Source organism: Macaca nemestrina, chromosome 5 (genome assembly GCF_043159975.1).
Source record: "Macaca nemestrina isolate mMacNem1 chromosome 5, mMacNem.hap1, whole genome shotgun sequence".
NCBI lineage: Eukaryota > Metazoa > Chordata > Mammalia > Primates > Cercopithecidae > Macaca > Macaca nemestrina.
Window position 1 is genome coordinate 70,521,744 of NC_092129.1, and position 14,274 is coordinate 70,536,017.

Below are 14,274 nucleotides of genomic sequence, written 5' to 3' on the forward strand. Positions count from 1 at the left end.
GGGGTTATGCATAAAAGGCAATGAAGATAAAAGATGTGATTTTTTTTTTTTTAATGTTGTCAACCCAAGGAGGTAAATATGTAGATGTTAGATTCTTTGTGCTTGGTATTTTTTAAATTTCCCCAAAATATGTCTGAAACAAATGTGGGAAGAATATTGTGACTAACTTGGTGAAAGGACAAAGCATTAATAAAAGGTGCCAGTGAACAGCCATACTCAAATCATGCCATCTAAAATAGGTATTTAAGATTTCATCTCTGCCACATAACAAGCCTGTATTGTTATTGTATATATTGATTTTTTTTTTTTTTTTTTTGAGACTGAGTCTTGCTGTGTTGCCCAGCCTGCAGTGCAGTGGCGTGATCTCAACTCACAGAAAGCTCCGCCTCTCGGGTTCACCCTGCCTCAGCTTCCCGAGTAGCTGAGACTACAGGCGCCTGCCACCACGCCCGGTTAATTTTTTGTATTTTCAGTAGAGGCGGGGTTTCGCTGTGTTAGCCAGGATGGTCTCGATCTCCTGAGCTTGTGATCCACCTGCCTCGGCCACCCAAAGTGCTGGGATTACAGGTGTGAGCCACCGCACCGGGCCTGTATATATTGATTTCAACACTTGAGTTCCTGTATGGTTCCCTTAGCCAGGGTCATGATGGGATTCCCTGGGGATAGGTTAAGTTGTGGTGTCTAAAACCTAAGTCCTTTGGCTTTAAAAAGTATTTGCCAAGATTTCCTAGATGCTAAGGTTTTCCAGAGTTCTTAACTGAAATATTTTCCTTCTGAATTGTCAGTGATGTAAACACTAGATTCATTTTTATTCAGACGATATATTGGGGGCTGAAAAAGATAATTTCTTGATTAAAAAAACACCTATTAAATGATCACCCATTAGTGAACATTAATTTTTATTTTTGAGACGCCCAGGCTGGAGTGCAGTGGCGTGATCTTAGCTCACTGCAACCTCCACCTCCCCAAGTTCAAGAGATTCTCCTGCCTCAGCCTCCCGAGTAGCTGAGATCATGGGCGTGTGCCACCACACCTGGCTAATTTTTGTATTTTCAGTAGAGACGTTTCACCATGTTGGCCAGACTTGAGCTCCTGACCTCAAATGAGCCATCCTCCTTGGCCTCCGAAAGTGCTGGGATTACAGGCATGAGCCGCCGCGCCCGGCTGAACATTTATTTTTTGATTGTAGAACCTGAATCTCTTGCAGTGACACTTTGGTTATCACTTGATCAGAAAAATACTCGTCCCAGCTCAAACATTACCTTAGAATAAAAAGTGAGAATTATTTCATGACAGGCAAATTATGGGTACAAACTAAAATGACTTCCAAGATTCTGATTAATGAGAAATGCTCCCAAAGTAAGGTAAATGTTTGCCCTTTCTCACATGGCAAACTGTGAATTGGAGGCATGGATGCTTGATTTGATGTTGAGCTGTACATTATAAATTAACAGCTAGAACTTTTTCCAAATGCTGTCTTTAAAAATGCAGAACCTTGAGGTCCACTCTCAAATTTTAAAAAGTGAACCTTTTCAAAAATTACTTTTAATGTATTTGCAAAATAGTAATTTGAAACTTCCAAACAGTAATGATAACAAAGTCAACCTCTTTCCTGCTAATAATTTTCTATCTCAAACTATCTTATTAGCATAGCCCCTGTATTTGTTAAGAGACGGTAACTGATTACGGTACACAGCACTTCCACCTTACCTCTATGGTAATGAGGATGACAATCATCCACTCCAAGCGGAGTGCCCTCTTCTCATTCAGGTGATTCCGCATTAGATCTGTTAGTTCCATGCAGTGTTGAAGTTTTTCATTCATGACCTGTGTAAGAAAAATTTTAGTAACGTATTTATATTTAAACAATAGTCATATGCATAAATTTTTTTTTTTTTTTTTTTTTTTTGAGACGGAGTCTTGCTCTGTCGCCCAAGCTGGAGTGCAGTGGCGCGATCCTGGCTCACTGCAAGCTCCGCCTCCTGGGTTCACGCCATTCTCCTGCCCCAGCCTCCCAAGTAGCTGGGACTACAGGCGCCCGCCACTGCGCCCGGCTCATTTTTTGTATTTTTAGTAGAGACGGGGTTTCACCGTGGTCTCGATCTCCTGACCTTGTGATCCGCCCGCCTCGGCCTCCCAAAGTGCTGGGATTACAGGCGTGAGCCACCGCACCCGGCTAAAAATTTTATAGCTATACAGTGAAAAATCCTGGTCCTCAGTTCTCTCCCCAAAGACAGCCAGCAACATTATCAGTTTCTTGTGAATCCACCCAGAGACATTTTGTAATGTACAGATTTAACTGCAAGAAATACTTGGCATACTGAAGCTCTATTTGTAAGATTTTGATGGAAGAACTAAAAATAGGTTTTTGAGTCCTAGTTTTTAGTAGCTGCCCTTTTTAGCAGTTAAAAAAGGCAAACTTGAAACATGTTTTTTCAGCAAGACCTAAAGATAATTTACTTTCTACTAGAAACCTACGCTTAACATTTGACCTGCTGCACACACACCACTAGATGGCATTGCTTTCAACTGAACAGCAACAGTTCTGCATTCCGATGCCTCCAAACAAGCTGGCTGTGGGGGTTCAAAGAAAATAAAGTCCCTGAATTCATAATTTGGATGTGACAACTGTTAAATGCCTTCCTAGTATCTTAGTCACTTGCTTCTGGAAACTGGAAATCCTGGAAGCAAAATTTTAGAACAGTTTGTCTCATGGGGTATGCTGAAGTTACAGGTTTGGTCAGCGAACGTTGAGAAATCACACGTACATGTTCAGGAGTTGATTGGAATGTGTTACTGCACCAAGTTACGATTTTTGCACATAGCATTAAACTGCCTTACTAGGCTGGGCGGCATATGCCTGTAATCCTGGCATTTGGGAGGTTGAGGCAGGGGAGCACTTGAGCTCAGGAGTTGGAGACCAGTCTGGACAACACAGTGAAACCTTGTCTCTACAAAAAAATTAGCCAGGCGTGGTGTGTGCCTGTAGCCCCAGCTACCTGGCGGGGATGAGATGGGAGGATTGCTTGAGCTCAGGTGGTCATGGCTACAGTGAGACAAGATCATGCCACTGCACTCCAGCCTGGGTGACAAACTGAGATCCTGTCTCTAAAAAAATAATAAAAAAAAGAAACTACCTTACTCATGGAACCACAGGACTAACTCGCTGAACCACACTCATCACCTTTGCCCCTATTTCCAGACGTTATGGTCACCCTGTAGTTTCTAATCTGTATAAATGTTTAGAGCATGCCTCTTCCCTCTTCCTTTCCCCACCCTCTTTTCCTTTCCTCTTGCCCTTTCCTAATGTCTGTTTTTTTTGTTTTTTTTTTGAGACGGAATCTCACTCTGTTACCCAGGCTGGAGTGCAGTGGCATGATCTCGGCTCACTGCAACTTCCACCTCCCTGGTTCAAGTGATTCCCCTGCCTCAGCCTCGTGAGTAGCTGGGATTACAGGTGCGTGTCACCACGCCTGGCTAAGTTTTGTATTATGTAGAGACGGGATTTCATCATGTTGGTCAGGCTGATCTTGAACTCCTGACTTCGTGATCTGCCTGCCTCGGCCTCCCAAAGTGCTGGGATTACAAGCGTGAGCCACTGCGCCTGGCCTCCTAATGTCTGTTTCTATTGGCTACTTGATCTTAATCTTTAATGTTCATCCTTAAGCTTGCTTCTCTCTGCAGACTACTGATTCAGCCTCTTGCATTTTCTTTCAACTTGGGCCAAAAAACAGGCAACATTTTCTTTCTCCACTACCTCATCATCATCCAGTTTATTCCTTTAGAGTCTGTTCATATTACCACAAGTCTCCTAAATGTCCCAAAGTCTCCTATTAAGTCTAACAACTTAGCTTCAAACCTCAACCCAAACACCTGACGACACACTGAAATGTGCAAGCAAGAGTCCCTATGGCCAGGCGCACTGGCTCACGCCTGTAATCCCAACACTTTGAGAGGCCGAGGCAGGCGGATCACGAGGTCAGGAGATCAAGACCATCCTGGCTAACAAGGTGAAACCCTGTCTCTACTAAAAATACAAAAAATTGGCCGGGCGCGGTGGCTCAAGCCTGTAATCCTAGCACTTTGGGAGGCCGAGACGGGCGGATCGCGAGGTCAGGAGATCGAGACCATCCTGGCTAACACGGTGAAACCCCGTCTCTACTAAAAAATACGAAAAACTAGCCGGGCGAGGTGGCGGGCGCCTGTAGTCCCAGCTACTCCGGAGGCTGAGGCAGGAGAATGGCGTAAACCCGGGAGGCGGAGCTTGCAGTGAGCTGAGATCCGGCCACTGCACTCCAGCCTGGGCGACAGAGCCAGACTCCGTCTCAAAAAAAAAAAAAAAAAAAAAAAAAAAAAAAAAAAAATTTATCCGGGCGTGGTGGCGGCTCCTGTAGTCCCAGCTACTCAGGAGGCTGAGGCAGGAGAATGGCATGAACCCAGGAGGTGGAGCTTGCAGTGAGTCGAGATCGCTCACTGCACTCCAGCCTGGGTGACAGAGCAAGACTCCGTCGCGCGCACACAAAAAAAGTCCCTACTACCACAGCATGCTTTCTATTTATTTAGGTATAGAGGCATGTATGCTCTGAGCATGCAGATAAGGGAGCAAAGAAAAAACCAGGAGAGGCTTCACAGAGGCAGGCAATGTGAATTAGGCTTTAAAAGGCAGCAGACATGAAGAAAAGGTGGGTTGCTGGTGGGGTATAGGGGCATGAAAGGAGCATGTCAAGCATAGGAAACAGCATGGAGACAAGCATAGCTAGATTGTGGACAACCTAGAAGAAAGTGCTTGGAAGTGAGGTTAAGAAGGTAAGTTAGCTGGGGGCAGGTGGCTCCCATCTGTAATCTCAGCATTTGGGGAGGCCAAGGCAGGTGGATCACTTGAGGTTCAAGACCAGCCTGGCCAACACAGCAAAACCCTGTCTCTACTAAAAATACAAAAATTAGCTGGGTGTGGTGGCGGGCGCTTGTAATCCCAGCTACTTGGGAGGCTGAGGCAGGAGAATCACTTGAACCCAGGAGCTGGCGGTTGCAGTGAGCCAAGACCATGCCATTGCACTCTGTCTCAGAAAAAAAAAAAAAGGTAAGTTAGTACTGGATTGTGAGAGGTACTGTGTACATGATGTCCCCCACCCCAAAGATATTTATGTCCTCATTCTTGGAACCTGTGAATATAATATGGCAAAGGAGAATTAAGAATGTATAAGAAATTAAAGTTGTTAATTCGCTGACCTTAAGATGGGGAGATAATCCTAGATTATCTGGGTAAGCCCAATGTAATCACAAGGGTCCTTAAAAGTGGAAATGAGAGGCAGAAGAGTTCAGAATGATACAATATGAGGATTCCACTGGCCTTTGTTAGATGAAGGGGCCATAAGCAAGGAATATGGGTGGCCTCCAGTCACTGGAAAAGGTGAGGAAATGGATTCCACCCACAGTCTCCAAAGAGGAATCAACACCTTAACTTTAGGCCATGCCAGACTTCTGACCTACAGAACAGTAAGATGGTAAATTTCTGATAAGCCACTAGGTTAAGCAGCAATAGGAAAGCAGCATGTCATGCTAGAATATCTGAACTTCATTCTGCAGGTAATGGGGAGGCCTCTTCAATCTGGAAGTATTTGTTTAACATTTACTGTACTATGCTGGGCAGAGGAGACAGAATGGTGAAATAGACACGTCTCTGTCTTCCAGCCGAAGGGTGCAGAGAGACTGGAGAAAGGTCCAGTCTGGAGACAGAGTGAAGAAGGAATTAGACAAGTCCAGGTGGGAAAGGAAGATGAGGGGCTGTGTGGATGAACGTTAATAGTTGGGGGCTTGAAATCAAGGGTCAGTATGGTACTCCCGTTTCACCAGCCCAGGGCCTATCACATAGGCTTTCGATAAATATTTGTTAATGAATCCATGATACTGAGAGGAAAATAAAAAGATCGTTTGACTGGATATGGAGGGTGAAGGAGAAAAAGGACACCCAGATGACTTTTAAGTTTCTGGTTGAATGACTAGATAGGTGAGGCTAGAAGGTCCTCCCATGAGCTGAAATAGAGAACTGAAAAGGTTTACTATATTCTGGGGGGTGGGGGGAATACCATAAGTTTCATTTTGAAATCTTAAATCAGCTGACTAAATCCTACAAATATTTTTTGAGGACATACTGTATGTGAGGCCTTTGCCAAGAACAGGCAAGAAAATAATCATGGTCTCCGATTTCAAGGGGCTTACATTCTAGTGGAAAACGGTGCACACATAATTTTTAAAAGGATGCAATGAGATATGTCAATGAGGAAGATCTGTGAGATTGAGGGGCAACTAGAAACGTTTGGAAGGCAGACGAGAGACTGGGATGAGAGAGACATTTGAAAATCACCAGGAGAATGTGGGATTAGAAGTCATGACAACAAACAAGTGTTCACGGAGTAGGTGGCATGGGGACAGAAGCCTCAATGACAGGACTTCGGGGGATAACGACGTGAGAAAATGGAGCGAGGGATCCACTGCCAACTAGTTTCTGTCCCATGACACTGTGTAACTGCTCTCTGCATCTGGACCTCTGTGCTCAACTTTTTAGCATGCATTATGCCTACTCACCCCTATTTTCTCAAGACCCTTCTACTTTTTGAGGGAGAAAAAAAACCCCGCCACTCTTTGTTCCATCTGTTTTCTTGGAAGACTGTAATGCCAACACTATGCTGAGCCTAAGGCAGGGTGAACTCTTTCAACCCCTTCTAAATAACCTTGACATCATCCCACGAGTCTGAACTGCCTTTGGGATGCTGAGAAACTGAGAAATGTAGTTTTGAGACCTTTTAGGTATTTCATAACTCCTGCAGAAGATTTCACACCAAAAACGATGTCCCAGAGTGAGATGGGAATGAAATAAACAATTAGCTTGCTCAGATTACTCCAATGATTAATTAACATTATTCTGGAATAGTTGAATCACTCAATTCAAACCTGAGTAATTCAAGTTTTGGGTGCTACTATAAACAGTATTTTTAAAATTTCATTTTCCAATTGTGTATTGGTAGTATAACGAAAGATAACCGTTTTTATACATTGATCTTGAAACCTTGATAAACTCACTTATTCTGGTAGCTTCTTTGTAGATTCTTTCAGGTCTTCTACATACAAGATCATGCTGCCTGTAAATAAATTCAGCTCTTGTTCTTCCTGTAGGAGATTTTATCTTACTTTATTATTTTTTTGGAGAAATGTCTTACTGGACAATGTATTACCCAGGCTGGAATACAGTCATGCAATCTCAGCTCATTGGAACCTTCGTCTCCCATGTTCAAGTGATTCTTGTGCCTCAGCCCCTCATGTACCTGGGATTATAGGCATGCACCACCATGCCTGGCTAATTTTTGTATTTTTAGTAGAGACTGGGTTTTACCATGTTGGCCAGGCTGGCCTCGAACTTCTGGCCTCAAGCCATCCTCCCACCTTGGCCTCCCAAAGTGCTGGGATTACAGGCGTGAGCCACCACGCCCGGCCCTGTAGGAGATTTTAAATCTTGGGGATATAGATGGAGCCACCCGTGAAGGACTGGTGGTGTGTCTGGGTGACACTGCTTATGGCTTTCTCCACAGGTGTAGGGTGCCAGGGATGGGTGGCTTTCGATTCTTCCAGCTGCTCATGTGCACAGAGGCATAGATGTGAACCCCTTCATGGAGGGACTCAATCTCAAATTGGCCCCGACACCAGAATGAAGAGTACATTTAGTAGAGGCCGAAGGGGCTTGGGCAGCCTGCTTGTTCTCACAGGTGTCCTTTCTGTACCTGCAGTTGATCTCAGCCATGAAACAGCTGAGCACTTAGTTGTCAAGGTATTCTTCACTCAGGTGGGTATCCTCAGTTGTAGACTTGACTTCAGCAATTCCATCTTGAATACTGAGGATGGACAGATAACAAATGCCACCCAGGTCAAAGATCAGATCATCAATTTTGGCATTAACGTTCTCGTCCAAACCGAGAGCAGTGGCATTTGGCTTGCTGACAGTTCAGAACACAATGAGATCAGCAATGGTTCCACCATCTTTGATGGCCTGAAGCTGGCAACCATTAAAGTAATTATTAGTATGAGGATCATGTGGGTCAGTGGTCATAAAGTAGGTTTCTAGAATTTTCTCCATCTTTTTCAAAACCACTGTGGTAGGCAGATTTCTAATATGTCACCCAAAGACTCCCCGCCTCTTGGTGTTCACCTTTGTGTAATCCCCTACCCTCGAGAGTAGGCTCAGCCTAATAACTTGCCTTTTTTTTTTTTGAAATGAAGTTTTGCTGTTTCACCCAGGCTAGAGTGAAGTGACACGATCTTGGCTCACTGCAACCTCTGCCTCCTTGGGTTCAAGTGATTTTCCTGCCTCAGCCTCCCAAGTGGCTGGGATTACAGGCGTCTGCCACTATGCCCAGCTAATTTTTGTATTTTTAGTAGAGACAGGGTTTCACCATGTTAGCCAGGCTGGCCTTGAACTCCTGACCTCAGGTGATCCACCCAAAGTGCTGAGATACACGCGTGAGCCACCACGCCTGGCCATAACTTGCTTTAAAGAAAAAAAAATTTTTTTTTTAAGAGATGGGGTATCACTATGTTGACCAGGCTGGCCTTGAACTCCTGACCTCAGGTGATCCACCCACCTAGGCCTCCCAAAGTGCTGAGATTACAGGCGTGAGCCACCACGCCTGGCCATAACTTGCTTTAAAGAAAAAAATTTTTTTTAAAGAGATGGAGTATCACTATGTTGACCAGGCTGGTCTTGAACTCCTGGCCTCAAGTGATCCTCCCATCTCAGCCTCCCAAAGGGCTAGGATTACAAGCAAGAGCCACTGCACCCGGCCCTAACTTGTTTTTAACAAAGAGAGCACAGCAAAAGTGACGGGATGTGACTTCTGTGATGAGGTTGCAAAAGAGTGTGACTTCTGTTTTACTAGCATTCTCTTCCTGACAGTCACTCTTCCTCTCTGTATTAGTCCAGTCTCTCATTGCTATAAAAAAATACCTGGGACTGGCAAATTTATAAAGAAAAGAGGCCTAATTGGCTCATGGCTCTGCACGGTTCTACAGGAAGCATGATGCTGGCATGTACTTGGTTTCTGGGGAAGCCTCCAGAAACTTACAATCATGGTGAGAGGTGAAGGGAGAGCAGGTACTTTACATGGCATAAGCGAGAGCAAGAGAGCAAGGGGAGATGCAGGTGCTACACACTTTTAAACAACCTCGCCAGAACTCACTATCACGAGAACAGCACCACTGTTTAGCACATGGTGCTAAACCACTCATGAGAAATCTACCCTGATGATACAATCACCCCCTACCAGGACCTGCCTCCAACACGGGGCATTACAATTTGACACAAGATTTGAGCAGGGATACAGATCTAAGCCATATCGCTCCCCTACTTGTTCATTCCAGTGAAGCACGCTGCCACATTGTGAGATGCTCTATGGAGAAGCCTCTGGACAACAGCTTATGAGGAATTGAGACCTCAATCTAATAGCCTGAGAAGCACCAAATCCAGCCAATAACCACGAGTGAACTAGGAAGTGAATCTCTGAGATGACTGCAGCCTTGTGAGAAACACAGCATCAGAGGACCCAGCTAAGCTGCACTGATTCCTGACCCACAAAAACTGAGATAGTAAGTGGTGTTTCTTTTTTTTTTTTTTTTTTTTTTGTCTGTCACCAGGATGGAGTGCAGTAGTGCAGTCTCAGCTCGCTGCAACCTCTGCCTCCTGGGCTCAAGTGATTCTCGTGCCTCAGCCTCCAGAATCAGCTACTTGGGACTACGGGCGCATGCCACCATGCCTGACTAATTTACGGGGTTTCACCATGTTGGCCAGACTGGTCTTGAACTCCTGGCCTCAAATGATCTGCCTGCATCGGTCTACCAAAGTACTGGGGTAACAGGCGTGAGCCACCGTGCCCAGCCAGTAAGTGGGTGTTTCAGTCCACCAAGTTTTGGGGTAATTTGTTACACAGGAATAGCTAACACAACCACAGGAAATACCTCATCTGTATAAAGCTTTTAGTATTCCTCTGTTGCCTCCTCTGGATCTTCAGCCTGTGTGCACAGTCGACAACCAAGAAAGTCCAGTGCTTTTCATGTTTGACCAGATAATTGATTGTCAAATCGGTGTCTAGTTAGACCTTTGGTATCTAAAACTGTACTGATGGAGTCCACTGAATTTGATTCCTAAACCATCACTAATCAATCTTTCTGTGTCAGCTAAGAGCAACATAGCTTGGTTTTCTTGCCCTGACCAGTGGTGATGATCTCTACTGTCCTGTGCTGGAAGACACCTACAGAGGAATAGGTGGTACCAAGATGAGTGACAACTGCAGATACCTTTGATGTGGTTTTGCAAGGGGCAGTGTCTAGCTTAGAGGAAAAAAGTGTAGACACTAAAGTGGAACATAGCATTCAATAAGTCATGGTAGGGTTTTGAAATGATAAATAATGTATTTTTTATTTTTATTTTTTGAGACAGGGTCTTGCTCTGTCACCTAGACTGGGATGTAGTGGCATGATCATGGCTCACTGCAGCCTCAAACTCCTGCGCTAAAGCAATCCTCCTGCCTCAGCCTCCCAGGGTAGCTGGGACTACAGGCACATGCCATTATACCTGGCTAATTTTTTAAAAAACCGTTTACTAGAAATGAGGTCTCACTGTGTTTCCCAGGCTAATCCTTTATTTTTGATGTGATACAAAGTGGATGTGGGGATTGGTAGGAAATATGATTGAAAAAGGGATACAATAGGAAGGACCTTGTATATTAAGCCAGAACACTTGAGGCAATGAGGGAAACTGGAGGTATTAAAATTAGTTGGAGGGAATAAGAAAAGACAATCAGTAGACACTAACATCAAGAGGTATCTGAGGTTAGGTATTATCAGATGATGTTACAGCAACCATCATAAAAATGATTCAATAAGCAATTTTGAACACATTTGAAACAAATGAAAAAGCAGGAAGTCTCTGCAAAGAAACAGAAGATACGAAGACAAAAACATGGAAATTTTAGAACTAAAAAATACAATAAATGAAATAAAAAACTCAATGATGGGCAGCAGAATGAATGTAACAGAGGAAGGAATCAATGAACTAGAAGATGAAACAAAGGAATACCCAGTCTTAACAGAGACAAAATATACTGGAAAAGAAGTGAACAGAGCCTCAAAGACTTTGTGAAATGATAAAAGATAAAATGCACATGTCATAGAATTATGAAAGATTTCCTATCAGAAACCATGGAGGTCAGAAGAAAGTGGCATGGCATTTTTCATGTGCTGAAAGAAAGAAAACTGTCTTCAGGAAATATCCTTCAGGAATGAAGAGAAAATTAATACACTCTCAGATGAAGACAAACTAAATCTGTCTCACTAGACTTACCTTAAAAGGATGGCTAAATAAAGTTCTTGGAGAAAACAAAACAAAACAAAAAACAGTAAGAGAAATCTTAGAATATCAGAAGGAAAAAAGAACAGAAAGGATAAAAACATGGGTACATACAACAGACTTTACTTTTCTTAGTTTTCTAAATTATGTTTGATGGTTGAAGCAAAAATTATAACATTATCTGATGAAGTTTCCTATGTCTGCAGAAGAATAGTTAAGAAAATTATAAATAGGGAAGGGTAAAGGAATATAGAAGAAATAAGGATTCTTTTTTTTTTCTGCATCCAATCACCCATCAGGGAAATAGATTCTATACTTCATTTAATCTGCAAGATGTTGAAATCAGTAGATTGTAATAAGTTATATACATATGATGTAATAACCAGAGCAACTACTAAATATCTATGCAAAGAGATATACTAAAAAATAACATCAAAACGAAATACCAGAAAATGTTTCAGTAACCACAGGAAGACAGGAACTTTGATACAAGCAACAATTTGGAAGGATCCAAGTTGAGGGCATTATGCTCCATGAAAAAAGCCAGTTAAAAAGTCACATGCTGTATGACTCTATATAACATCCTCAAAATGACAAAATTATGGAGATGGAGATTACTCACTGCCAGGGGTTAGGGACAGTCTGGGTAAGGGGAGGGTAGTGTGACTATACAGGGTAGCATGAGGAAGAACTGTGTGGTGATAAAATAGCTTTGTGTCTTTTTGTTTTGCTTTTTTGAGATGGAGTCTCGCTGCAACACCCAGGCTGGAGCACAATGGCACGATCTCAGCTCACTGCAACCTCCACTTCCTGGGTTCAAGCAATTCTGCTGCCTCAGCCTCCCGAGTAGCTGGGACTACAGGCATGCACCACCACACCCAGCTAATTTCTGTATTTTTAGTAGAGACAGGGTTTTACCATATTGGCCAGGCTGGTCTCGAACTCTTGGCCTCAAGTGATCTGCCCACCTCTGGCCTCCCAAAGTGCTGGGGTTACAGGCGTGAGCCACTGCACCTGGCACAGTTGTGTCTTGATCGTGTGGTTGCGTGGATCTATAGATATGGCGAAATGTCACAGAACTATGTGTACACATTATACTAATGTCAATTTTCTGTTTTCTATGCTCTTTCCACATGTGGTCTACCTCCATCACTACAGCTTTTTTTTTTTTTTTTTTTTTTTTGACGCAGTCTCACTCTGTCACCCAGGCTGGAGTACAGTGGCTCAATCTCAGCTCACTGCAACCTCCGCCTCCTGGGTTCAAGTGATTCTCTGGCCTCAGCTTCTTGAGTAGCTGGGACTACAGGTGCGTGCCACCATGCCTGGCTAATTTTTGTATTTTGAGTAGAGACAGGGTTTCGCCATGTTGGCCAGGCTGGTCTCAAACTCCCGACCTCAGGTGATCCACCCACCTTGGCCTCCCAAAGTGCTGGGATTTCTTGATACGCGTCTCTCTTCTCGACTTTGCTTCTGCCCTTCTAAATGCCTACATGATGGAGCTAATTGGATATCTTGTTGCTACTCTAATCTCAGCATCTCCTCTCTGACCTCTCATTGTTTTTCCACCTTTCTACTTGTCACCTCCAGGCAAACATCAGTCATCCTTTATTCTTCCTTCTCCATGGTCTGCCATTACCTATCACTTGTCTTATATGATTCTTCCTTAAATTTATTTCTATTCTCACTGTCACCATGACAGATCAGGGGCAGTCAGGAACTCTTGCTTGATACTTGACAAGAACTTCCTGATGGACCATTAGGCTTCCAAACTCTCATCTTATTCACCAACCTTATCTAGTCTGTAGAGCTAATATCAGAAGATTCTTTGACACAAAAAATTGAAAAGTGACTGTATAGAGGACAAGAAGGGGAAATATAAAGAGATTTGAACGGAAGTCAAACGATATTTCTCTGCAAGCAGTTAAACATTCAATTTACAGGCAACAACGTGTCTTTTTCTCTCATTAAAAGTGCAAAATACATACCTTAACTCTTCGGGCAATGCTAAGGAATTGACATGTTTTATCATAAAGTCCTTCCAGGTTTTCTCTGTCCCAGTAGAAATCAGGAGTAATCAAGAAGTCTGAACTCAAGTTTATACGGTGCCTTTAAAAAAGGGAAAATTATAACTTTTTATTTATCTTGAATTAAAAATCATTGTTTCTATTATATTTAATATTTACATGGTGCTTTATGAAAACTTTTTTTTTTTTTTTTTTTTTTTTGAGACGGAGTCTCGCTCTGCCGCCCAGGCTGGAGTGCAGTGGCCGGATCTCAGCTCACTGCAAGCTCCGCCTCCCGGGTTCACGCCATTCTCCTGCCTCAGCCTCCCGAGTAGTTGGGACTACAGGCGCCCGCCACCTCGCCCGGCGCCCGGCTAGTTTTTTGTATTTTTTAGTAGAGACGGGGTTTCACCGTGTTAGCCAGGATGGTCTCGATCTCCTGACCTCGTGATCCGCCCATCTCGGCCTCCCAAAGTGCTGGGATTACAGGCTTGAGCCACCGCGCCCGGCCTTTTTTTTTCTTTTTAAGAGAGAGGGTCTCGCTATGTTACCCAGGATGGAGTGCAGTGGTGATCACAACTCACTGCAACCTGAACTCCTGAGCTCAAGCTGTCTCCTGCCTACCATGTAGCTGGAACTACAGGCATGTGGCATTGCATCTGGCTGAAAACACGTGTTAACACTGACCTTTGCAAAATACTTCCAACAAATGTGTAAATAACATTTACAAACGGGTTTCGAAATTCTGAACCAAATTAATTCAATCTTTAATACCAACGTTATTTATGAAGTAGACAGAGAAAAACTCATTTTGTTTTCAATTTTTATTTTTATTTTATTTATTTTATTTTATTTTATTTTTTTGAGACGGAGTCTCAC

At 43.4% G+C, this 14,274-nt stretch overlaps 2 protein-coding genes across 7 annotated transcripts in view; one reads left to right on the forward strand and one right to left on the reverse strand.

Moving 5' to 3' along the window:
• LOC139363330 (serine/arginine repetitive matrix protein 1-like) overlaps positions 1-14,274 on the forward strand; it is a 44,799-nt gene that overhangs the window by 13,836 nt on the left and 16,689 nt on the right. For all 4 annotated transcript variants that reach the window (XM_071096628.1, XM_071096625.1, XM_071096626.1 and 1 more), the window contains exon 2: positions 9,409-9,633. In XM_071096628.1, coding sequence (XP_070952729.1) covers positions 9,409-9,431 — 23 coding nt within the window. In that variant the 3' untranslated portion in view covers positions 9,432-9,633. The remainder of the gene's footprint in view (positions 1-9,408; positions 9,634-14,274) is intronic.
• The window catches only part of LOC105489039 (required for meiotic nuclear division 1 homolog), a 48,621-nt gene continuing 35,233 nt past the window's right edge, over positions 887-14,274 (reverse strand). For all 3 annotated transcript variants that reach the window (XM_011753616.2, XM_011753614.2, XM_011753615.2), the window contains 3 exons: positions 13,378-13,498; positions 1,711-1,827; positions 887-1,262 (listed from right to left, as the gene is read on the reverse strand). In XM_011753616.2, coding sequence (XP_011751918.2) covers positions 1,230-1,262; positions 1,711-1,827; positions 13,378-13,498 — 271 coding nt within the window. In that variant the 3' untranslated portion in view covers positions 887-1,229. The remainder of the gene's footprint in view (positions 1,263-1,710; positions 1,828-13,377; positions 13,499-14,274) is intronic.